Source organism: Crocodylus siamensis, chromosome 2, assembly GCF_052110815.1.
Source record: "Crocodylus siamensis isolate JL-2025a chromosome 2, ASM5211081v1, whole genome shotgun sequence".
Lineage (NCBI taxonomy): Eukaryota > Metazoa > Chordata > Crocodylia > Crocodylidae > Crocodylus > Crocodylus siamensis.
The window spans coordinates 252772221-252798774 of NC_143396.1; the positions used below are offsets into that span (position 1 = coordinate 252772221).

A 26554-nucleotide genomic window follows, 5' to 3' on the forward strand; every position below is an offset into this window, starting at 1 on the left:
GAAGGAAGCATCCCCACAACTGGAAGGAGAGCAAAAGTTCTACCCTTCAACCCTCTGCCACATAGGAGAGCTGGGGAAGGAGGTCCTAGAAAATGTTCTCAGGCCAGGACAAGTCCCCCTGTGTGATCCACTCTGGCAGGCTGGGCTGTGGTCTGGCAGTCCTCTGGCAGGGCCCTGGCTCAGCAAGACTCCACACCCAGGAGTCAGCTTGGCGCTTGCACTGCCCAGCCTCTCACCCTTGTGCCTGGCCAGGTACGACTTGCTCTCTGCCTCCTGAGATGAACTCTAGAGTGATGCCTTCCCTCTGGCTTCTCCCCTCAAGAAACAGCAGAGCCACTAACATACCAATGCAGTAGGGGTGGCTGGGATGTAGCCGGTAGCCAGGGTCACACAAGCAGGTGTATCCGACTGGTATGTTTATACAAGTGCCTGGGCCACATGTTCTGGGGACAGCAGCACATCTATCGATATCTGAAATGGAGACAGGGCAGGGTCAGTGCTGGGACTGGCATGGGCCCCAGCTCCCCACTCTCCCAAGACTTTCCCTTTTCCACAGCCCTGCACACAAAACTCTCTCAGCCAAACCACCTGCACCATCCCCACTTCACAGACAGAAGCCAAAACAGTGCCTAGTCTCTCTCCTGTGCCTCAAGACAGCCATTGTGAATGGACTTAGGGGAAGGCTATGGCTTTCCTGTGCCCCCAGATTCTTCCTAATGAGCACTGCTGAGCTGAGGGAAAGCAGGATGCTGAGAACGTCAGACTCCAGTTTCACCAGCCCCAGCCCTAGCCCCAGCCATGGAATATGGGAAGTCCTCAGAGACCCAGGATAAAAACAGAACACCAGCTTTGTAAGGCTTCTGCAGGCATAAGCCTCCCCTGTTCAGCCTTGTAACCAGAGGGGAAAAGAAAAGGCAAGCACATTCAAGGGGGGCTTCATTTGATGGCAGGCCCCGAGGGCTACTTGTGAGCTGCTTCTATTTTTGCTGCCTCTAGCTGGGGTCAGTGAATGGAGGAGGGACAAGGAACAAGGGGAGGCCAGCAAAGACAGACCCCCTCACTCTCTCCCCAAGCACTTTGACAGTTCCATTGCCAAACCCACACTCAAACAAAAGGCTATTGAGGGAAGCACATTCCACAGCAAGGTGACTATGCCAGGGGTTCTCCCAAAGGTGCTTCCAGAGGGGCAGGGACAGCACTCCCAGACACTTAGGCAACCCTGGAACAACAGAGCTGCTATTATCTATGAAGTAAACAAGCCTCCCCTGGGAGCCACATACTTCCCCTTCCACTACAACATCCAGATGACTCAACTCTTGCTGCAGCAGGAACGATGCCAAAGCCACCATAGAGACCGCGTGATTCCCCTTCCCTGGGAGTCACCACCACCCTGCATTAGACAAACTGAATGCAGATGGGAGAGGGCGCTGAGAGTCAAACAATCTGTTCTTTGGACAGGAGCGCTCTCACACCCCGGGCAGCTATCTGGATCTTCCAAAGGAATCCTCCACGGCTGGACATGCCAATGTCACTTGCAGGGTATGGGAAGGGGGGACGTTTCTACAGTGAGCTCAGGTCATATTTATCCTTAGCACCTGACAGTGGCAGCAGGTCTGAGAGCTATAGGCAGGGCAGCTCTAGCTGACGCACCTGCAATCTGTGTTGCTGTTAACTTTTGGGCAGCGTCCTCCCCTTCAGCATCACGGCCTGGCTGGGCAGGAAGGTGAGAGGAGGCTTCCTCTGCTACAGATGAAAGAGATTTTTTTTAAACTTTCATTTTAAACCAGCTAAAAACAAAAGGTAAAATTGCACAAGTGTGTGGTCAGGCATGGGAACAAATGTCAACCAGAGCCAGGAGTCCCCATGCCTGTGTGATCTGGCCATGTGAAGAGAGCAGGTGGGAAAGGGCAGGTGTTGGGGTCAGGCCCCAGCTCTGCAGCCAAGATCCAGGTTGCTACAATGATATCATGAGACAATCTTGTCATTGAATCCAGGCTCATTCACATTATTCAGTAGACACAGCACAGCCAGACAGCCTGTGGCTGCCTGTTGGGGATATAGGACTCCATTGACTGTTCTGGAGCCCAGCACTCAGACACCTTGAGTGCAAACAGAATGCTGAGCCCCTGCCTGAGGTTGAAGGAATGGCTCTGCCTATCCATCTAATCATAGTTCGACCCTATAGCCCCCTCATCCCCATCCTCTCATGCTAGAGGCACTGCAGCAGCCCTTCCCAGCCCACAATCCAGCACTTTCATGCAACACTACCATTTTGACGCAATATACTAGGACAGTGGGGGCAACCTTTTTGCCATTTGTAACACAAATTAGCCCTGAATCCTCCCCAAGTGCCACTCTGATCTCCTTCCCCTGCCCAATCTGTTGCTCTGCTTTCTGCTCCCTGCCCTGTGCTCTCTGCCTGATCTGCTCCCTGTCCTATCTGCCAGTGTGCTGCCTGGTTCATCCCCAATCTGTCACATACCACACATCAAGACTGCCCATGTCGTTTATGGCATACATGCTACAAGTTGCCCACCCATGTATTAAGAAATCAGGCAGCACGTAATACATCTACATTTGCATGCCTCAAGGCTTTCCAGTGAACCAACTCTTGCCCCTTCTTTCTTCTGTATTTACAGTTTGATCACATGCCAGCTAGGTACTCACCAGTGTACACCGTAGGCTCCGGGGTGGCATCAGCAGTGCCCTTTGGGTGAAAAATATAAAATTGAGCTCTTATTAAACCCCCTAGAGATGTCCTTGGCCAAGAGGCAATTTCCCTGGGAGATAAACTTTTGTCTTTACCAGAAGAGACCTGCCCATTGCTGACTGCCCTTCCATATTAAGGGCACTGTAACAGGAGGTGAGGCTGCTGGTGGTGGTAAGCCACAGTCAATGCCTCAGTGCTAAGCGTGATCTTAAACCAGCGGTTCTCAACCTTTTTAGACTCCAGGCACCTCTCATAGACTCGAGCCCCCGTGGGAAAATGCCAGCTCTTAGTTTTTACTCATTTTTTGACTGCAGAAAAATACTAGATCAATTCTTCTATTGCAAAGAACTCAGAAAGGCCACAGCAGGGCAGAATACTTTTGACACTGTGGATTCCTATTTGAAATCTCTGGGTTTATCTTGTGAATCACGTCTGCACACCTAACCATGCTAGCACTACATGGTGCTCCAGTGGTACCCTGGTTGTAAATCACTGTCTTAAACAAAGTGCTGGCCTTACACAGGGCCCTTCTGGATTTCTGTGTTCCATTTCCTCAAAATCCCTCCCACAGTCTTATTTCACAGTTATGCATCTCAGGGTGAGGTATCTGCACACTTTGGTAATCCCAAAAGGGGCCTGTCTAATTCTGTTGTTGCTGACAAATCTATCATGCCCTCAGAACCTGCGTTGGGCAAGCAATTCTCTGGAAGAAATCATCAAAAAGATCGTCAGTGAAGTCAAACATGTTTTCCCTAAAGGAAATGTAGGGGGTACTTACTGAAAGTCCTAACACCTCCTTTGAAGGGGTGCAGAGTACTAGATTTTAGCAAAAGATTCCTTTATTCAGAATGTTAATCAATCATTAACATTTAGGAGGTGTTAACAGTAAAAAACCAAAGCAATTTTAAGTAGTCTGCCTAAAGCTCCCTCTCCTATCCATAGCTCAGCTCTCACCTTCCTGGCTCTTGGACAGTCAGCCTTTCACTAATTATCTAATCTTCAGGGAAAGCCTGAACTAGGGAGGAAGTGGTTAGCATCGTAGCCTGGGGGATGGTTTCAAGCCACAGACTTCCAGTGAAATGCTGGGAAGTCATTTTGACTCTCTGTGCTTCAGCTCCTCATCTAGAAAATTAAGATAATGGCATCTCCTCACCTTCCCTGATGCTGTGGGAATAAACGCACTGAAGACTAGGAGGTACTGAGACAGGGGCTCTGGGTATGGGGTCACAGGAGATTTCAGGAATGATAGGGCTTGAATTTCTAAAGCCAAAAATAGAAATATCAATCTCTGAACAAATCTCTTCATAAATAAGAAAAAAAAAGTTGGGGGGAGGGGAGTGGAGAGGAGGCACAACTCCTGTTTTTGTGTTTTCAAGCTGCCTTTATATCATGCTTTTAAAGTTTTAATGTCAGACAAAACTCCCAAATCTCTTCTGGAGAGAAAAACCCTCTCTACACCCTCGCCAGCTCCAGGGCAGTGTCAGCTGCCTGCCCCCACCCCCCACAACCCACCAGACCAAAGTGAGGAGTGCAAATGCTGATGCTCAAATCCTGCAGTAGGTCTGGGGTTGGTATCAATGCCTGGTTGTCAGCATGCTTATCTGCCTATGGCAGGACTTTGGTGAACTTATGGTCAGTAGCTCTACCCTACAGAGGTTCAGTCCTTACTCCTACTGCTCCAACTCAGCCACGGTCAGGGTTTCTCATGCCTTTAAATAATGAGGGTTAAATTTCCTGCCCCTGAAGTTGGTCACAAATGCACCCCACCCCTCTCAGCATGACCTGTACTCACCTGCACATCTGGAGAGGAACCTGGAAAACAAAACAGAGCATGGTGGGTTTGGGAGCAAGACACCTCAGCACCCTCTGCCCCCAGCGAACCTTCTCTGCCCTGACACCGTTTCCTGTTCCTTCCAGAACAAGAGCCAATGTACCGAGCTTCCCCAATCCCAGCCCTTCAAACAGCACCAGCACAGATGCATTCTGATAACAGCCCCATTGTCCTTGGGCTGCAGTGCAGCAGGATTACTGCCCAGGGATACACAGTTGGCACCAAGCCCACCTGGACCCACAGGCCACACCCAAAGTCACTGTAGCTTCTATGTATGGAGGCAGCCTGGCCATTCAGCAACAACACCACTTTGGGGCAGGTGGTCCATGAGTCTGGAACTCCAAACCTCCCATTCTTCTCAGGGCCTGACAGCTCTAAACTGGTCATTTCCTTTATCCCTGGAAGCCAGGGGCAAAACAGCACCTCTCAGAGCTGTGGAGCTGCACCTAGTTCCTCTTCAGCCAAAAGCAGTCACTGGACAGAACAGGTGGAAGGTCGCAATGGAAAATTCATGGACTCCTACCCGTGGGCACAGTGGCTACTAATGCTCAGTTATAGCCTCAGCAACCCTCTCCCACTGAGGTGCCAGCACTGGGCATGGTACCTGTGCCTTCACCCCTAGGACTCTCCTGCAGCTGTGGCGTTCTTGCTGCCCAGCCAGATGTCTTGTTGCTGCTCTTCCCCTGCTCCTCTGAGCTGAAGGACAGCTCTTCTGCCTCAGCCTTTCTCATGGACAGACGGATATCAGAGCTGGAGTAGGTGTAGCCATGCCCTGCCGGGCAAATCTCCTTGAAGGCTTCTGCAAGGGAAACACAGGCCAAGGTTGAAAACTGAGGAAAGGGGCTGTTGTGGAGACCACCGAGGGCAGGCAGAATCAGTGGAGAGCATACAGGTTTGTCCAACAAGATAAATTAACTAAAAGGGTAATTTTCTGCTATATGACATGGCCAGACCTATATTATGCATGTGCATGCACATATGCCTCAATTTCCCCCATCTTTTAGGGTTAAGCTATGGCAACCCTATGAAGGTTAGGACATGCTTGGGCTGCATCCATGATAGAGTGTGGTCTGAAGGGTGGATGTTCCCAACAGGATGAATCTTCTTGCAGGACTGATTGTGTTTCTAACAAAGTCTGGTTAGCATTTACAGGTACTGATATAATTGAATTTGTTTGGTTCAGTGCTACCAGGGGGTCACACTGGGAAACAGGTTTCCATTCATGTTTCAACTAAGAATGCCAAAGGAAAAAGCCAAATACATGGCGGCAGGTGGGAGGGGATGAGCCTGGGTAATGGATAAATGGCTACAAAGCTGCAAGGCCAGGGAAGCTTCAGGGAATCTACAGCATTCTGAGCCTTTGAGATCTGCATGTGTCTGAAGTTGCTTTGCAAACACAAATTACAGACTGTTCAGAGTCCCCTGGCACCCTGTGCTTTTTTTTCTGTGGCACATAACATGTGATGAGTACTAATCACCTGCAACTAGTGCCTCAGGCTCTTATTACTTCAGGAAAGGAGGAAGCCCTCACTTGAGAGGAGGCAGAGATGAAAGGGACTGTCAGGTCAACCTGGACACAGGAAAAGTGGTGGTCTTCTCTTTCTAGGGCACTGTTGTCTGGGCACTGCTGAAGGCTACCTGCCAGGTCCCCCCTTCCCCTCAAGATTTTCCTCAGTTCACTCCCTGTAAAGCTTGCTAACCTGTGGAGAGACTTCAGGACTGGAATCTGCTGTGCTCCAACCCAATCTCCAGAGCTGTAGGTTGCTGTCACCTAAGATACATGTACAGGGCACAACCCAGGGCCATACTCAGATACCCAAGCTAGCCTGGGGCAAAAGCAGTCCAGCTGCATTAGTCTGGTGCTTCACTCTGGCTGATATAACCTTCAGAGAAGTGGGGTAAGTTAGTCACTGCAGAATGCTGTCCTGAAGAAGTTACTCTGCTTCTGGTACCTGAGCTAACTTGTTCAGGGCTTGCTTGGGTGTCTCTTCACAGTAATGCATTGTGCTGCACAGACAGAGCCCTGGTACTGGGCTGCACAGACACAGCCCATGGCCAGCAATCTGAGGGACAGAACTTTCTGTACCAGCCTGTGCCCTTCACGCTCAGTCTCTCTCAAACTATTCACACCCACTTCTCAGGGTGCCTGGGAAAGAGAATCAAAAAAGCACAAAGGAATTTGTGCTAGCTGTGCACCAAGTAGCTACAAGAATGTGAGAGCCAAAGGCAGCCTAAGCTCCAGGCCTACCATGCTGGGCAAAGCTGGAACAGGCCCAGCTCTTACCTGAGCCAGGCAGAGGGCACCTCTCACAATTCCTCCCCCATCCTTTGCCAACACGGCTACAGCAGCAGATCTGTTTGGTGATGTGCTGGATAAGCGGTAGGGTGCAGACACCTCCTGCTGCTGAGCGATAGCACAGCCCCTGCTCCATGGATACTGCTTTGTCCGCTGAAACATAACAGAGGGTTAGTGCCTGAGGGAGAGCTCTACCACTGCATTCATCAAAATGGAAAGAGTGCAGCTTAGCCTCAACTTTCAAACCTTTCCCAGCTTTTCCCTCCATATTTATCAGCTCCTCTGCCTTTCATAGATTTCATAGACATTAGGGATGAAGGGGACCTTGGAAGATCATTGAGTCCAGCCCCTTGCCCCAGGGGCAGGATGTCAGCAGGGATCATAGGATCCCAGCAAGATAAACATCCAGATGTCTCTTGAAGGCATTCAAAGTAGGTGCTTGAACCACCCCCAGCAACAATCTATTCCAAACCTTAGGGGCTTGGACAGTAAAGAAGTTCTTCCTTATGTCCAACCTGAAATGGTCATGGAGGAGTTTGTTCAACCTTGTCATCCCTTGGGTGCTCTGGCGAACAGATGTTCCCCCAGATCCTGGTAAGCACCCCTGATAAACTTATAGGTGGCCATCAGATCACCCGAGCCTGTGCTTTTCCAGGCTGAAGAGTCCCATGGCTCTCAGCTTTTCTTCATAAAGTCTGTTTTTCTGACTTCTGATCATGTGCGTGGCTCTCCTCTGCACCCTCTCAAGCTTCTCCACATCCTTTTTGAATTGTGGAGCCCAAACTGGATGCAGCATTCCAACTGTGGCCTCACCAAGGCTGAGTACAATGGGAGCCATATTGGATCAGTCCTTCCACATCACTGCAGCTTCTGTCCATCATACATCTGGCTCTCCCTCACAATTGCCCTGGACCCTTTCACATTTGGGATGACCGCCCAGCACTGATCCACTGGCCCATTTCCAGCCCCTGGTCCAATCCCACTATTGTCATCATACCAAGAATGCAGCCAGCTGCCAATGGCAAGGGAAAAAGACAGCAGGCAGGGCTGAGGTATACCTACTTCAGCACCTGGCATGTTAAGGTTGCCTCTCTTCCCCATTGCAAACATTACATATTGCATAATCACAGATGAACCAGGGAAGGAAAGGAGTGAGAACCCCAAGCACCTTTATGGGAGTAGAGCCCTGGGATACACATTCATGCATACATTTATGCATGGGGCCATGAATGCACACTCCCTAGTCCATGTGCACACACAGACACAGAAACCAGGGTACACATTCATAAGGGACCATTTGAGCAAGATGCACACAAAGGCGCACACATGGCATGCTCCACACCTTCCATCTGTCTCAAGCTCTGATGATTTGTACTCAAAGTTCAAGGAGTTGTTACCGGGGATTCCAGGCAGCTGCTTCCAACAGTGCCAGTCTGAGTCTCCAAAACACTTACAGACACAGTGACTGCGGGAAGGATCCAGCATCGTGCCAGGTCTGCAAGTGCAGCGGAAGCTCCCACGGGTGTTTACACACTCAGCTTCTTTACACAGACCAGGCATCACACACTCATTGATATCTGCACAGAAGGAGAAAACAGAATAAGCCAAGATGATCCACATGCTGTACTGTGCCTCACATGTCACTTGGTTTTGCCAAGGCACTGCACTCTGTCCCCTGCTCATTCTGCATTTGATGTAAGGGGTCAGGTTAACCTGCAGAGCTCTTCATGAGCAAACAGCAAATGCAGAGCTTCTCAGGAGCTTGTTAGCCTTGCATCTCCTTACTGCTGGATTCTCCTGACTCATCCAGTTGGGATTGCTCACTGTGTGCTGCCCAGCTATGGAACCAGTAGAGTGTGCACACTGAGCTAGGTGGTATCTCAGGCACTTGGCCTCGCTAGCTGGACTGTAGGCTGGGGCATTGATTTTCCAGGTGATTTCAGACACTCCTCCACAAAATCAGCCTTCCTAAAATCTCCTGCCCCCTTGTCCCAGGGGCCTGTCTTGTTTGCCTCCTAGCTAAGTTCCCCTGAATCCTGACCAAATTGTTCCCCTTGGTTCTCTCTGCATTTGCCTTCAGAATGAATTTTTACTTAACTTAGGGCAGGGCACACACACAAGTTACCATAAGGGAGAGAAGGGCAGGATTCTGCTGCATGCCAGCTGCTCCACAGTAACTATCCATGTGCACACTCTTATCCCATGATAAGGAAAGCCAGTCTGCAGCAGCTTACCCCCTCTTCCCCTGAAGGCTGTTTGTCCTCATGTGGTTTACTTTTCGATTACCATGGGTAAGAGTGTTCACACAGGCAGTTGCTGCAGCACAGCTGATGCACAGTAAAGTCCTGCTCTCCTCTGACTCGCAGTAAGTTGTTAGTGTGCCCATGCTGCAAGTCTCTGGGGTTATCCACATGGAAATGGATCTTGGCTCATGGAAAGGAATGACCCTCCACATTACTGGCCTTTGTCCTTGCTCTCTTGGATCAAGCTAGTAGTCCTTGCTAGTCTGGCACCACACCTGCCCTATGGTATTAGGCCGAGTCTCTCTAACCCAGCATCATATGTGCAGCTGCACAGAATCCAATGGTCCAATGACATAGGTGGCATTCATGCTGTGAACTGCCTGAGAGGATGTTCTTTCTGTGGTGACTGCAATCCTACATATGCTGTGCACTGCTGGGCAGGTGCTGCTGCACAGTTGGCTCTTAAGTGACTGCTCTTCTCAGGAATCCTTATGCCAAACAGACGTGTTACTGCTTGGGGCTATCCTGGTCACCATTTTGAAAACTCTCAGGAGCATGCTCATTAGGCCTTGACTGCCAGCCAGTCTCATCCTCTCACTCCAGTCCCCTTAAAGGCCAGGCTGGGCCACTCTCTGCAAAGGATGCAGTCAGGAATCCAAGAGTACCAGCGTGCAGCAAGGCCTTTGAAACCTGCCCTTGGGCTGAGCTCCCAGCCCAGGTGATCTGTCAGAGGAGCAGAAGGCAAGTCTCCTGCCTATCAGTGCTGCAGCTCATGCTGGGGATGTCATCAGGCCAGCTGACACCTGCAGAATCCTAGTCTCACCTCTCCCACCAATTCACTGTGTGATTTCAGCCCAGTTCTTTTCCTGTGATAAGGCAAGGAATTTTCTAGATAAAAATATGTCTCTCTTTGTTGTTTAGGTCTAGATTTGATATGATGCCATACCAGAAATCACTGGTGAAGCTGGTGTTGAGCAGAGCTGTAAAATGGGTGAGAAGGGAGATGGTGACAGCTATGTCCAAAGGGGAACCATCAGACTGGAAGGAGGTTAACACTGGAGTGCCTCCATGAGCTTAGTATTTTCATTAATTACTCTGACACAGAACAGGGGGAGCAGGCTGATGATGTGTTGAGGGTACAAAGTTTAGAAGCATTCTTGATACAGAAGAAGACTGGAATATCACATAGGAAGAACCAAGTGACCTTCAGAACTAAAAATTCAGTAGTACAAAATGCCAGATCCTGCATTTATGGACTAATAACAAGAACTTCAGCTATAAGCTGGGGTCACATCAGTTGGAGAGCAGGGAGCAGGAGAAGGTCTGAGCTCATCTGGAATACTGTGTATATTTCTGGTTAGCCAGGTTCAAGAAAGCTGAATTCAAACTGGAACATGTGTAGGGAAGAACTATTAGGGGCATAAGGGGAACTGCTAGCCTGTCACACAAGAGGAAGCAGGCTAAGAGCTCAGCTTGTTTCAATTAGCAATAAGAAAGCTGTGAGGGATATGATTGCTGTCTATAAATACATCCAGGGAGGGGAAAGAGCTATTCATGCTAAAAGACAGTGCTGGCACACAAAAAAATTGGCATGAACTGGCTATGAAGAAATTTAAGCTGGAAATTAGGTTCCTAACCACCAGAGAAGAGAGGTTCTGGAACAGCCATCCAATCTGAGTAGTGAGGGCAAAAAAAATCCCTGGTTTTAAAGACAGAGCTTGACTGATTTATGAGACAGATTATAGTGTATGACCCTGTGGACTTAGAAAGCCTCTTCTAGCCTTAGGTTCCCATCTCTTGTCTGGGCCCTCTGCACCACAGGGGTAATAACACCCCTAGGGGCAGCAATAGTCACTTAACAATATTAAATCAATCTCAAAAGCATCAGGTAAGTACACATTATTATCACTATGTTCACAATGGGAGAGAGAGACTTCAGTCCTGATCTTGGTTCCAGTCATCACAACCACTATCCATCAGTGACCTAATGACTATACTTCAAGAGGGATGTGGATGACCTTGAGAGGGTCCAGAGGAGGGCTACTCATACAGTTAAGGGCCTGCAGGTAAGGTCCTACAAGGAGAGATTGAGGGACCTGAATCTCTTCAGCCTCCACAAAAGAAGGCTGAGAGGGAATCTTGTGGCTGTGTACAAATTCATCTTGTGGGGGAGCAAGGAATAGGGTACACTCTGTTTACCAAGGTGCCCACTGGGGTTACTAGGAACAACAACCATAAGCTGATGGAGAGCAGATTTAGATTAGACATTAGACATACCAAATTTCTTTATGGTAAGGGTTGCCAAAATCTGGAATGGGCTTCCAAGGGAGGTGGTGCTCTCCCCTATCTTGGAGGTCTTTAAGAGTAGACTAGACAAGCACTTAGGTGTGGTCATCTGACTCCAGCACTCTTTCCTGCCCAGGGCAGGGGGTCAAACTACTGAGGTCCCTTCTGACCCTAAACATCTATGAAATCTATGACTAAGCAGAGTCACAGAATACAGCAAACAAGAGCCCATTCCCCCATTGCTGCTGCTCCCAAACTGCTGGCTGTGTACTGCTTTTTTAAGAAATGGGTATGAAGTGACTTGGTTGAACAGACACAATTCACATAGTTCCCATGGTACATAGGCCATGGTTTAGGATCTCTCTCCTCACTACCACACTGGGCATCTAACCCCTTCTGCTGGCTTCAGACAGACCCATCATCCCCTTCCTAGAGCAAGAGAAACCTAGCAAGGCTGGTACTTTTCACTCAAGAGCCTAGATTGTACAAATTGAAACCCAGATGAAGGGTAATATGTCTCTGCACTGTGTATGGTCCCTTGTAACTCAGGGACCATACGCTGGAGAGGCAGTTTACCTACACCCCTTTGCCATAAGCAGTCATTTATACAATGAAGTTTCTGGAAGCATCACTGCTCAGCCAGAATTAGTGAGAAGGTGCCACAAAAGTCTAGGTGTAAGTAATAGCCAATGGGTTGGTGCCATCTCTTGTGACTGGAGATACTGCTTTTGGAAGTGCCAGTCTGGGGCAGGCAGCTTAATCATTCCCTGTGGCCTGTATTCCAGGCAGAGGTTAGAGATAAACTATAGAACTCACAAGGCCTTAAGACCAAGATAATTTAGTCAGCCTCACCCAAACCCCTCAGATAAAATCTTAGTGCCATTACCACTGGGAAGGACCAATCACAAGCAGACCTTGCTCTCCAGCAAAATCTTCACCGCTGCATGGTACACAGAGAAGGCAGATATTGAGAGACATACAATCAGTTTCTTCAGAAAGCAAATGCCAAGCTGAGAGACAGTGGAGAGACAGTTGAGAAGCTGATTCCCCTTTGGACATAGACATCACCATCTCCCTTCTCACCCACTTTACAGTTCTGCTCAACATCAGCTTCACCAGTGATTTCTGGTGTGGCATCATATCAAATGTAGACATAAACAACAAGGAGAGAGAGACATATTTTTATCTAGAAAATTCCTTGCCTTATCACAGGAAAGGAACCAGGCTGAGATCACACAGTGAATTGGTGGGAGAGGTGGGACTAGGATTCTGCATCTGTCAAATGACATCCCCAGCACAAGCTGCAGCACTGATAGGCAGGAGACTTGCCTTCTGCTCCGCTGACAGAGGACCAGCTGAGCTGCCATATGGTAGAGAACTGCTTAAAACCCAAGGGCTCATCTTCTTCATTGCAGAGAGGCTCCTTCAAATGATTGAAAATGACCTCCCACCACAGGAAAAAAGAAAAAATCTGTACATAACACTAAGTCCCTGATCCACCATCTCTCTACCATTTCTGGGCCTTCTCCCATCCTGCTGGAGCAAGAAGCAGTGGGGAAAGCTGCAGGCACTGCAGCACCCTGCTATTCATCCAAAACAGAATTTATGACCTGTACATTCTGAGGGCCAAACCCCAGGCCTGCCTGGACCCCTATCTCAGGCAGGGGCTTTATCTTCATTAGAGGCCATAGGGCTTATTTTCTCTGGTGAGCTGGCAGTGCTTGACTAGCTTGTCATACTAACATAGTCCCAAGGGATCTGAGTCACCTAGCATCTGAACAAGCTGAAGGATATAAAGTATTAGAGTAATGAACCGCACAAGTTATACCAGCAGCAGGGCTGGGCTTTTGCGTGCCTAATTTAAAACAGAGGGCTAGATCCTGGCCCCACTCCAACTACCTTGTATTCCTCTGGCAGTGCAATGAGGCTGCCCTAAGTAGAATGGAAATCTCCCAGAAGTGCTGTCAGCCCTACACCACATGCCCCCTTCCTTCCCCCACCTCCCCAGTCCCCGACTGTGTGCTGGGACTGGGGCTGCACCCATAACAACTGGGCTCAGAGAAAAGAGGAACCTACAAGGCCAGAGCTGCAAGCAATTCAGTTGCTGTCCCCAGTCAGGAACCTACCCATTTTCTTCCACTTTGTACAGGCCTGTTAGTGCAAAAAACCTCCTGACCCAGGGTCCAGGGACAGGCAGCAGAGGGGAGTCTGCTGGAACTTACAACACACAGCAGAGGTCCTGGTTAGTTTATAGAAGGGCCAAGCATATCGGTGTTTGATGGGTAAACTGAGTCCAAGTCAAAGATGAGCATGAGCAAGTGCCAGGCTCTACAGCTCCCATGCATTCTCTGCCCAGTGCCCTTGGTATGTTCTGCAGCAGGGTATGGGCACCAGCATGGTCACTGGGATCATCCCAAGACCATGTGAACCTTCTGGGGTAATCCTGGCAATGATGTGCTCTCAGTCCTCCTGCATATTCAGTTGGCAGCAATAACACTTGTAGCTCAGTCAGAGGGGGGTCTTTATCTTTTCCCACCTGGGCCTGCAAGACAATTGTAGGCCTAGCAGCTGGGTTTCTACTCCTAGTGCCATGTTCCCTGATGCACAGAGTCATATGCAGGGGAGCACCAGGAAGCTCCTTCTCCAGCACTTGCACTGCTTTTGTGAATAGCAGAGCTGAAGCCCTCAGCCCATCAGTAATCAACAGCAATCAGCAAATCCACTGGAGACACTGCAGCTCCAGCTTCCAACTATTGGCTCTGGAGTATTCATGGTGTGCAGCCCAGCTGACCTCCAGAGAAATGAGTCTGGATAGTGTTTCCTGCAGTCTGTTTAGATGGCCTCAAGGTAATGCTAACTAGTGCTGGATCGTTCCACTGTTCTTGACTGGACACAGTAACAGGCTTGCCTCTTCAAGGTTGCACCATGGTCCACAGCAAGCAAAGGACAGGGAGTATCCTTGGAAATGCAGACAGGTAATTTGTTTGTCTGCAGCAAGGGAACAGGGGAAACCCACATTGGCTTGCTGAATGTACAGATCAGAGCCAGGAGGTTTCCCAGGGTCCCCGTAGCTTTGGCTAGAATGCTGCTGCCATCCCTCATCAATGCTTGCACAAGAGCCTACAAAGCCAAAGCTCAGTTAATCACACAATATCTTGGCCTCTTGACAGCTGAGCTCCCATCTCATGGACAATTGTCTTAAGAAAATACATTAAGCTCTCATCATCACACTCACTCTGCTGGTGAGGATCTCAGCTAACCTGGACGGTTCCTCTCTGATGCTCTATCAGACAAATTGCATTCTTGGTCTTTCAATTCAGATTCTGAGCTAGTGCTGAAGTTCTTAGAACACATCCCATGGCCAAAGCAAGAACACATGAATGTGAATACAGATGGCACCTCAAGGCAACAGAGCACCTGCAGGACAGTATGTCTTCTGCCTGGCTCAGAAAGACCCCTGGGGTGGCTCCAGATCACATCTCCCAACTACATCTTCTTCCCTCCTGACACACACCCAATGCTACAAGTCATACAAAAAACACAGTCAAACCATCATGGGGAATCAAAGCCACTACCTTCGTGAAAACTGTCCCACAAGACCCTGTGGGAAAGCTCAAGTTTGACTCATTAACTAAACATGATGGAAAGTCCCTGCTACAGAAGGTGAGTCAGTGGACTACTGGCCGTGGGCTTGCTTGGACTAGACCCAGTCTCTCTGATGTATTTCTAGCTGCCACTTCTTAGATTATTATGAATCATGAAAATGGAATCAGGAAATTCAAGATTTCAACCAGAATGTGGAAAACACAAGCTTTATTGCCTGATATGAAGCAACAAGGATATACATAATGAGTGGTACAGAGACATCATTGCCCTGAGTGGGGGCAGAGGGGGCTTTGGGGATGAGAGATTTAAACTGACTACCCCAGTTTAAAACAGACTCTGAGGAACCTCATACTGTAGAAAGTTTATGTACTCAGTATAGAAAGGTTTATGCACTAACTCGCTTTCATGGTCAGAGCTCCCTTTCCTGAAAAAAAAATTAAACAAACTCCCATACAAAGCTTCTTTAGTAACCAAGAGGTAGAGTTGCCTCAGGAAACATACACATCCCTTCTACTTAACATCACTAAGTATGGGCTGAACATAGACATAAAGATCACCACCTTATGCAGAGACTGGGACTTAGCAAATGTACCTGGTGGGTCAGAGTTAAGATTGCTCTCGCAATGTATCAGGTGACTTTTGCTATGCCGATATTGCTGTTAATCAGCCGTACAAGCGCTCAGTCATGCAATATGTACATACAATTAACATGTAACTATTTTTTCACACTTTTAAGGCATGTCATTCTTCAAATATAATTTTGCCAGTTGATCTGTTTTAGGGTTCCTACCTATCTATATTTTGGTCTGCTTGACATATAGTAGACTGGAAATGGGGCCTTACCTTGACAGTGGCTCTGATTCAGCTTCTTGTACCCTTGGGGACATTCCAGGTATCCATACTCAATCACTGGATGAGCTAGGAAGAAAACATATAGCTTAAGGAGTTATGGCAAAACTCCATAATTCCACGTCCTCTTCCTTCCACATTAACTCAAACCTCTGATTTTTACTCACTAGCTTAATGTATCCCTGATCCTATTAAGTTTAATGTAAGCTTAATGTATCCCTGATCCTACCTTTCCTGCCATGATCTTAGCTTGCATGCATGCTGCATTGTTCAGTGGTAGTCACAAAATTGACAAGGGCATACAGCTGATCAAAGACCATCCCCCACACACTCTCCTAAATCTAATGCCTTTCTCTTCAGCCTTGCACTCAACCACTCTGCTGCTGGTGTGAGTCTTCTCCTTAACTACAGTAGCCTGTCTCTGGAGCTGCCTTTCCACATCATCTCCATCCCTTTTCAAATCTCTTGTCTGGTCTGTGACCTTGTTCTCAGCCTCTGAATCTCCCCCACATTTCTAGAAAATCTCTCTGTCCCTTGCCTACTACTTGAATTTTTCCACCTACTATTCAAGCAGTTGTTACTCACTATATAACAGACTAAATTTCAGAAGACCCCTGGTCACAGCATTCCCACTGATTGCAAAGGATAGTCTCTAAGGGAAGGATCTATAGAACAAGGACCAGTGCTTCTCTTTTCTGCCACTGACATGACTATGTCTTGTGTTATTTAAATCTAAAACTCTGTTTAGGCTACTCTGCATATACAAAAGGTCAGGATAAATTTAGCTATATTCAGGTAAAAGCAGCTGGCCTGATAGGGGACAAGAGAGAAAAGGGAAGTGTCTGAATAGCAGCTGTTTCAGAGTATCCACTTCACAATGAAGGATGTGCAAGCATCAGTCAGTTTCCCAGCTGCCAGACATGCTTAGAAGTTAAGCTGTTCACCTTTAACCTCCAAGAAGAGGGCTAGATTCTGACTGAGGCTGAATATGCCATAACTCAGAGTAGATTTTCATAACAAGCCCTATGGTAACATGTTCCAAAACCTCTGTGTCTTTAGTGCCTAAGTCCCATTGACTTTGCATTAAACTGAGACTTCTAGGTGACTAGGTTACTTTTGAAAGTGGGTTTTAGGGAATACTGAAAATACCACCTCTGGCCTTCATCCCCTCAGCTTGAGATGTACTGACCATGATTCCCCTAACTATTGGACTTTAGCCCTATGCAGATGTTTGGGTTTCTGCATGGTTTTAGATTATTATCATATATAAGCAAAGGGGGTTACATCATTTTTATTATCATTCACTGATTTTATGATAACATAAAGGATGCTTGTTTGACTTTTCTCAGACTTTCCCATGACAAGAGGCTTTCACAAGAATTCAAGTATTTGGGGGTTAGGATTTTCCTCTTTGAAAGATGCTCTAATAATGTAATGACTTTTCCCATTTCTTTCCATGATAAACAAGCAGTCAGCCTCATTCTGTCCTAGAGCTTCCTGTGGGCAGGGCATCTGGAAGAACTAAGTTCCTCAGTGGTCCCCAAGACCATGCTCTCTCGTCTGGTCTGTGACCTTGTTCTCAGCCTCTGAATCTCCCCCACATTTCTAGCAACCTCTTTTTAACGCCAATCAATTAGAATGTGAAGATGCAAATCAGCTCTGGGAGACAACACACGTGCTGATGCTTTAGAATCCACAGATGAAGGACAGCTGCCATCTTGTCCTTTTCTAGGCAGTGTTAATGTAAATTGAGGTCAAGTCCCAAAGTGAAGAATCCAAATTCTTCCAGATGAAACACAGCAACACCTCTCTACAACATGGTTATCTTATCATCATCCCACAAACAGCCAGGCCGGCTTCCCTGAAGCATGGCCTGACCAAGAATAATGTGACATGCAAGATCCTGATTCATCCACACCACCTGCAGCAAGGCACAGAATCCTGCATGAAGATTCAGCCATGCAAGGCTCATCTAGATGGGCACAAATCCATGCCTTTGGTGCTGTAAGCCTCAGATCCTCAAAAAACTAGGCTCAGCTATGAATTTGAACCCACTTGTGACATTTTCCTATAAATCATGTGAACAAGTGGCACTTAGGTGGAGTAGCTCCAGATGAATGAAACCCACAATTTGAGACTAGACTAGTTAGAGACAAAGAATACATACAAAGTAATGATTCTCCTGTCATGTCATTAGGGGTAGCAGAAGAAAGGACCCTTCCCACTGGGAAGCCACATCAGCTAGAGACTAGAGCAGTGGGAACTGGCCATTAGGACAATTTCTATTCTCCTAGTGTGGGTATTCACATACTTTTGATTGATCATCGTAATCTTTTACAGACCCCTTAGACATACCCTGTGGACCCCCAGGGGTCTGCAGACCATAGGTTGAAAACCACTGCTCTAATGGAAAGTTCTTTCAGAGCACAAAGCATCATTGTTCAAGATGCAAGACCCCAGAAGCATTGATGTATCAATGGAGGGGGAGGGGGAGGGGGAGGGGGAGGGGGAGGTGGGGCAGGGGAGGGCATGCCCCTGGTCACCAGCCAGGGGGCAGGGAGGAGTACCAAGTGGGCCCTCCAGGGGGTACTTGGTCCCCCGGTGGCACTCCTGGTTTCGCTGCCAGCACTTCCAATTCTGCCACCAGTGTTTCCGGGCTTGGCTGCCAGGGGACCCCCTCCTCCTCGCTCAGTGATTGGGCATGGATGGCGGGGGAAGCGCATATGCATGCATTGGCCCCCGGGCACTGGAGACCCATGGTACGCCACTGCCCAGGAGGTTAAAGTCACCTAAAGGAGGCTTAAGAGCTATGCAAGTATACTTGTTGGATATGGTATCAGGTGTAACTTGAGGTTCAGCATAGATCATGTTGGAGATTAATGAGGGACATGGGAAAGTCCGACTTTAAACACATGGAAGTGGTGCCCTTCCTCAGCAGCATTCATCTAGCAGTTGCAGTCCTGGTAGAGACCTATATGTCCCCTCCCCTGAAGAACTTGCCCCATACAAAGGGACCTTTTGATTGATCCACTGGAAGCCATCAGTGAATGTCACAGAGCTTGATATGGAATTACTGCATCAACCATAGGTGCATTCCAACCTTCTGACCCAGCCTTGCACTGACAAATGTTTATCTACCATTGTGAAATAAATTACAACAGGATCACAAAGGTCCTACACATGGGCAAGAGAGCTATAATCCCCTCACCCATCCAATGACCCATCACATAAGCAGGAGATTAGAAAGGCCATCAGGGCCCAGGTCCTTACACATTTCTATCCTCAGTGATAGGAGATGATGCTGCATCCTGCCTCTGATCTGGAAATTTTGCTTAAAAATAGTCTCAATAGCCTAAGCACATGGGTAGTACAATTGAGAGGTATCTCCTACATACATTAACAAAACTTTTGAGGAAGCCTGGGGCTCAGAGCTGAGAAGCTGCCCCAAATCTGCTGACTTATGACGTTTGAAGATTCCCAGGGAGTACTTGGGTACTGGCCTAGCTGCATTTTCCAAGTTGTTGGAACCTGTTGGTAGGTTACAGCTATATGATACAATTCTAACACCTGAGATCAATCACCTCTCCATCACCATGATGTCTCAGGTCCCCTGCCTGGATCATCCAGTGGCATATGACAAGGAACATGGAAGTGGAAGGAATGACACAGGCCCTTGATGAGGTGCCGGAATAACAACCAAGGGCTCATTTATTAACTTTTCCTCCTTTTTACAAGGCTCTTTTTGCTCTGGCTGCACATGATTTCCTGAGAGAAAATTTAAATAGTTGCTTAAAATAGTTTTGTGGGCTTAAAAATGGCTTATAACCTGCACAATTAAATCTCACAAAACTTTTTATAGGCAAGTAAAACTCAGCCTATAAATTCCAAAGAGGCAAAAGTCAGGCACCATGTTTTGGAGTGAAAGAAAGTGAATTTTGAGGATGAGAGCTGGGGACTGAGCAAAGACAAGCATGAGTGTTGTGCACAGGGGGTGGGAATTATTTTTAACATGCTGTGGAGTATAAGTGGGAACAAGATGTATGCACAATAGTTGAATAGCCATGTGGCCATACTGTCCCCTATGCCTCGTCTAGCACTTACAGTTCTCACACCTGGTATCATGTCTGCCATCATATTGCAAGCCCTTGGTGGCATGAAGCAACTTGCATATTGGGGTTTCCTAAATTAATCAATAAAGACCATTAAGACAGCTCTATGTTCACCACAGGCAACATCTTGCAGAACCAGTCCGTAAGAGATTGTTTCTCACTTCACTCCCAGGTGAGAAGTTCAGGAAACTAAGGACAAGAGAACATCAAACTGTTCAGCACCTTCTAAAAGATGCAAGGGAGAGAGTATTCAGGATCTGTGGCTACATTAAATTATTTCTTTGGTGAGTGATGGTCTATGGGAAGCAGAGAGAACCTGTGCTTCTGGTAAGCTTAGCTTCAATAGAGAAAGGACCCAGAACAGAAGTCCATTTACCACCTCTCCAGCTCAGTCCCAAGCAGCAACCAGAGATGCTTTGAGGATATCTGAAAGCTGGTGAGGCTTGCATCTGGCCAGGGCAGCCTGGGGGCTGGGGGCATGGCCATCAGGATTGCAGGGGACAGGTAGGACCCTAGGTAGGGTTCAAGTTCCAAAATGTGAATAAAGAAAAAAACAAATCTCTAGCCCAACCTACACTGGGACTGGGACTGGGACTGCTGGGAGATTCCTAGTCAGTCCTACTGTGCCATCCATATGCTGGGTGAGGACATTAATGTATCAAGAAACATTCGTTGGCCCTGGCACTGTGTGATCACTGATAAGATACACAGCAATGTGGTACATGAGCAGTCAAACAGGGTAGCTGCTTCTCCAGAAAGTCTGTAGGGAAAAACAGACCCCTGCCCTGGAAATATAATGAATAGAGTAAAAAAAAATGCTGAGAACATTATTTGAACACCAGCTCAGCATCAGTATAATTCAGATTCACAGAGTTGTTTGGTAAGGCAGCAGGTTATTCGTGAAACTGCAAAAGAACAGTTTAATCTAGTAAATAAGCCCTGCTCCCAAATCCTGTCTTACTAATGTAATATGAGCACCTCTCTCTGTACCAAGGGCAACTGAGATGCAGTGTCTGAAGTGTTGGCCAGAGGCTGCTCTCGTTCTGTCAGGATATGACCACAGAGAAAAGTCAGCAAATGGCTACAGGAGGATGTGTATTAATGCCCAGCTTGTACCTGGTTACTTAAGTAATGGGCTATTTCCTTCCTTAAAATCTGATGTCACTGGAAAGCCAACAGGAGGAATCCTCAAAGGGAAAACTGCCTCTGAACTCACCAGCCATCCCAAAGCTCCCAGCTTATGGCCCTGGGAAAGAGGAGGTTATTATTCAAGAACTTAGTAAGAGGAAGTGGCTGGAAGAAAATAATTTTGGTGCTCAGCCTGGGAAGTGGCAGTGCCTGGGTCAGCATCAGCAGCCAGATAGGGCCTGGGCTCCTATACATGTCTGCTTCTCTCCAGAAGGTTAAGTAGGAGCGTTGAACTAGGAACACAGGGAGCTGCTGAGCAGCATCTGCTGGGCAGAGGGGTTTCAGGCTTGTTTGAAGGCATGGAGCCCTGGCTCCAGATTAGAAGCATCTGACCTCCAAAACCTGTCTCCCTGCAGGCTCTGCTGTGAAAGGCGATTGCTCTCCAGGTGGCTGCACACCAGAGCTCCACTGGCAGGAGCAACTCTTTCCCCACCCTGCTGTCAGCTCAGCCTCACAGCTCCGAGTGACACTGGTCTGTAATGTCTACAAGCACAGGAGTGTCCCAAGCTGGGACATTCCTTACACATGGGCAATGAGAGGGGTGCTGTCTCAGAGCACTCACTGGGAGGCCAGGTGCAATTAGCTCACACCCTGGACAGAGGAACAGCAGTACATTCCACATATAGCCAGGGCTCATGCTGGCTGTTATGTATGTGGAGAATCTGCCCTGTGGAATGAAGAGTAGGTGAAAACAATGTGCTGATTTGGTGTGCTGAGTGCTGCAGGATGGGGATGCGTTTAACAGGTATCATTAGGAAGCTCTGTAAGGGCAGAGACACCCATTGCAGGGATCGTGAGTCATTGCTGATGATAAGATGTAAGGGAGCTAGCGTACAGTAGAGAGCAGAGCCCTCCTGAGGGAAGGAGAGGCAGGTTCTAACAAGAGGAGAGGTTACCAACTCAAAGAAGCATCAAATGGTGCAGTAAATGACAAGGGAACAAGGAAAATGTGTAGCACTGGTATCAGAAAACTAGGACAGCATCAATGCTGTGGCTGTTAGATGATGAGCTAAGTCACTGGGGCTGGTGATTTTGTCAGTGCTCTGCCCCCAAGAGATCCTACCTTCAGCATTCAGCCTGCTTTGCTTTTAGTCAACAGGCTAAACAAGGACTCAAGCCAGGGAGAGGCAACAGTGTGAATCCACCTCCTAAGAGGAGTGAAAGATCACTAGGAGGAGTGAAAAATCTTCTCCTCCTAGACTGAGCAAAGAATCAAAGAGGATCACTGCCATTTCAGCCTAGCATAACTTGTACACATTCCATGTGTGTAAAAAGCTCAGACCCTAGCTGCTGAGGCCATTGCCAGCAGAAAGGCAAATACCCCCACCTCAGCCATGGGCTCCGAAGGGGAGCCATGCCAGAGACTGCATGCCAAGAAGCAGACACACTGCTAGGCATGGAAGTGAGTAAGTTCACTTCCTAAAGATAATGCCTCACACCTTGAATATTGTGCCCAGTTCTGGTCCAGTCCCCACACCTCAGAAATGTTATAGAAGAACTAGAGAACATGCAACAAGGATGATAAGTGGCATGTTGTGGTTCTATATAGTAGGCATTGTGAAACAACAGAATTATGCTGAGCAAGACATTAGCTCATCGAACATTATCCTCACTTGAAAATAAATTGAAGCTGGAGTCACTTCTCCAGAGTGCAAAAGCCTAGGTAGTGTATATAGAGACAACAAATGGCCCATACACCAGTGTTCACCTTTTGGCTTTGCTGACTTAATGCAAAGGAAAGACAGGACTGATAACACTAAGTGCTGGGCAGTGGTTAAATTACCTAGGGGTTCCACATGATGAGAGACTAAAAAGGCTAGGCCTACTCAGTTTAGAGAAAAAGATACATGAGGGAGGACAAGAGTTTACAAAATACTAAATCGTGAAGAGAAAGTAAACAGGGAATTATTACTTACTATCTCTCACAATACAAGAACAAGGGGTCACAAAATGAAACTAGCAGGTCGTAAGTTTAAAACCAACAAAAGGAAGTTCTTTTTCACACAGCATGTAATTAAAGTGTGGAACTTATTGCCACCAGATGCAGTGAAAGCTGGCAGTTTAATCAGATTAAAAAAAGGGGCTGAACAAATTCTTGGAGGAAAGGAGCACCAGTAGCTATTGAGCACAGGAGGCAGTGGTACAGCCTCTGAATCAGAACTGCCTAGACCTTGAATGCTGGAGACTGCAAGTGAGAGAGGAACACTGGACAGAACCCTGGTCAGACCCAGTTCACCCTCCCTTTCAGCATCCATTCTCTGCCCCTGTGTGACACAGGAGGCTGCGTATGATGGACCTAAGGCCTGATCCAGTAAATGTCAGTTCTTATGTTTGGAAATGTAAAAGCAGGCTTAGCTAAAACTGCTACATAACCAGTGCTGGGCTGAAGGGTCCTGTACAGATCTATGGCAAAGAGAGACCTTTCCTCTTCAGTGTCGGGGCTTTCCCCAAAGCCCCAGTGAGAACCATTGTGCTACTAGAGGTACCACTTGTGAAGTGACAGGCCCAACTTTGCTCAGTAAACATCCTGCAGGAACTGGCAACAGCCTCAGAGTGTCAACCCCAGTGTCCAAGGTAACTTTTAGCACAAGTAGCTCCATTCTGCCTCCACAGCAGTTTCCACGGGTACAAGATCCCCCTGTCTTAATGTCCTATATGCTCATGGGGTTTGCTGTACAGTGTAACCTGGATGCTGCATCCCACTTTGTTACTCATGAGTGACAGGCAAAACAAGGCTTCCATGCAGCAAATAAGGAACATTCCTCAGGTTTGCTGGGCTCCTGCTGGATAAGCAACGCTGTAGCTTCCCTTCCCACATGTACAACTCCCCATGGTGCACCATCATGGGGAGACCCACACCTGTGGCAGACAGGGCCATAGCAGTAAAAGAGGCTCCTTTTGGAGGCTCTGTCAAGTGTTTTCAGTCTCTTTTGCCTGCATTCTCCCCTATCTGACTGTGGCAAGGACAGACCAGGGCTTGATTTGCATGAAGATTCCAGCTGTCTCTGCCAAGGGTGCAGAGCAGAGAATGGTATGCTGCTTGCAATAGCATTCAGCACAGCTAATGACTGTGGCTCCAGCTGGGTGAGATGCCATCCCTTGCCAGCTGTGCCAGACATGGTGGGAGGTCCCTCTGGGGAATGCTACGGACATGGGGCCAGACACTAAATGATCCAACTTTCCAGTAAATTCAGATCTTTCTCCAAAACAAAAACTTGAAAAATGCAGGAGAAATACAAATAAAATAGTAGCCTTCAAAGAGCTGCTATCATAGGGAAATTAGAGTACCCAAGTCTGGGGAGGGTGGGCAGGAGAGGTTTGGAGTCTTCAGGATTGGCTGGATCTTGGCCCATGGTTAGGTTGACACCCCTCCCCACCCCCCATCCTTGGACTTTGAATAAGGGAAGGTGGGATGAGAAAGGGAAGGGATTTGAAAGGACCTGATTTGTCCAGCCAAAAACTCCTGAAAGCTTATTTGGGGGAAAAGAGGAACTGGTCCTTCCAGCTGCTGGTGCAGAATAGGGACAGCACTCATCTACAGGAAACCCACAGCACTTATTCTCTTGGGGGTGTTCACCATCACTGAGCTAATCCAAGTCTCTGATCACACAAAGGAGTCAGGGGAATGATGGCTATCACATCCACCTTGCTTCCTGCTTTAGGACCCCAGCCCCGTAGCAGAGAGGTATGGAAATAGATGCTGTGCTTGAGTTGCAGCTTTAGTGTGGGACTGGACTGAAGAAGCCCCCCCTGTCCCCCCAGGCATGACACTCAGGGAATGCAGGCTGTGGTTATTGGGGGAAGGGCTCCTCCACATGGAGAAGCTTTTTGGATTGAATTACTGCTCTGCTGGAGCTTCAGCTTCCAGGCAGCTTGCAGAAGTGGCCTCTGGGCTAGTCATGGAGTAAGATGAGAATACAGGCTGGCAAACAGTTATAGGTGTCTTATGGTATAACAAATACTTTGGCTACAGAAGAGACCCTCTCCCTACCTGTCCTAATTTATCCCAACATTTCTGTGGTGTGGGCAAAGGTTCACCTAGGACTACATCACAACCTGCTGGGTTAGTGCCCAAGCTCCTACTCTGCCTGGGGTTTCCCCTACTAGAAACTTAGGACTAGGAAACCAGCTTCAGTCTATACTTTCTCCTGAGCCTTGCCTTGCCCCTACCACAGACACTCGCTCTCTCCCTGGCCCTCCCCCACAGAGGAACTCAAGACATCCCTGAATGGAAGCTAATTAGTTCTCATCCAGTCTGATAAATCAGAAGACATAGCTGTGTTGCCGTGCATGGTCCTAACACCTAGACTTTTGTTACAGACAGCTTGAACTTATGCTGGGCTAACACATCACAGCAACTCAGCTCCTTCACCAACACAACACAATGTCCAGTCAGGCTTTCACCTCCTTTCTCCACTGAGGCTGCTTTCCATAATCTTTGATCTCTTCCTGGCCAAATCCCAGGCCATTATTCTCATGTTCTCATACTCAACTTCTTGGCTACTTCTAATATTGTCAATCATCTCTTGTTCTTTTCAGTCTCACCTTCTCTTGGCTTGCATGCCTCCATCCTCTCAGAACACTCTCTTCAAAATCAGTTCTAGGGTATCCAAGATCAGAAGGGGCCATTAGATCATTCTGTATATTGCAGGTCATTCATTTAGCCTGCCACCCCGGTAGCATGCTCAACAACTCTAGTTAAACTAATGTATTTGAGTGTTTATAGACCTATAGCCTTGGCCCATCCTGTTATTTTTTACACCCTTTCACTGGATCATCTCTTCTCTCACAGATTCAATTACCACTTTTAAACAATAACTCACAGAACTACCTCTATGCTCCTGACAAATCTTCCTCCCTCCCTTTTTCCTTCCATCAATCCCATGTTTCAGGCCATCCCCTAACACTTCTCAAAAGCCTTACCATCAGCTTTGATTTAACATTGGCAAAGTGTATTTCCAGCTCTCTGACATGTCTCCACCCATCTCTTACTAGCCCCTGCTCAAACACACCTCTTCAAGGAGAACTGGAAAACCATGGCCTTCCTAACATTTCAACAAGCTAGACAACTGAAAAAACAAATATGCGAATACACTGGAGCAGCTAAACATCCCAGCCTGGTCCCATCATGCCCCAGTCTTTACTGGTAAACTGTCTCTCTAGACTGAAATCTCCTTGTGGAAATGGACCTTACACATGAAGTGCCTACATTGCTGGTTGGTGCTAAGAAAAAAGGATGACTAAATGTAATAGCACAGTATGGTCACAGGGGGACAGGAGCAGCAGGTTAGATCAGTGGGACATTTGCCTCAGTTTCTTCTCTGATGTTTCCTGCACACTATAACACACCTCACATAAAAACTGAGGTCAGCAGAGATGTCTGGCCATATCCAGACTCTACTAACAATCAGTGTCTCGGGCAGCGAGTCAATCCAA

The 26554-nt window shown here is 47.7% G+C and overlaps 1 protein-coding gene across 8 annotated transcripts in view; it reads right to left on the bottom strand.

The window, feature by feature from the left end:
* Window positions 1-26554, bottom strand: part of LTBP2 (latent transforming growth factor beta binding protein 2) — a 175048-nt gene that overhangs the window by 23302 nt on the left and 125192 nt on the right. For all 8 annotated transcript variants that reach the window (XM_090033682.1, XM_090033679.1, XM_090033681.1 and 5 more), the window contains 8 exons: window positions 15816-15890; window positions 8292-8414; window positions 6826-6990; window positions 5146-5340; window positions 4503-4522; window positions 2668-2707; window positions 1651-1743; window positions 346-471 (listed from right to left, as the gene is read on the bottom strand). In XM_090033682.1, coding sequence (XP_089889808.1) covers window positions 346-471; window positions 1651-1743; window positions 2668-2707; window positions 4503-4522; window positions 5146-5340; window positions 6826-6990; window positions 8292-8414; window positions 15816-15890 — 837 coding nt within the window. The remainder of the gene's footprint in view (window positions 1-345; window positions 472-1650; window positions 1744-2667; window positions 2708-4502; window positions 4523-5145; window positions 5341-6825; window positions 6991-8291; window positions 8415-15815; window positions 15891-26554) is intronic.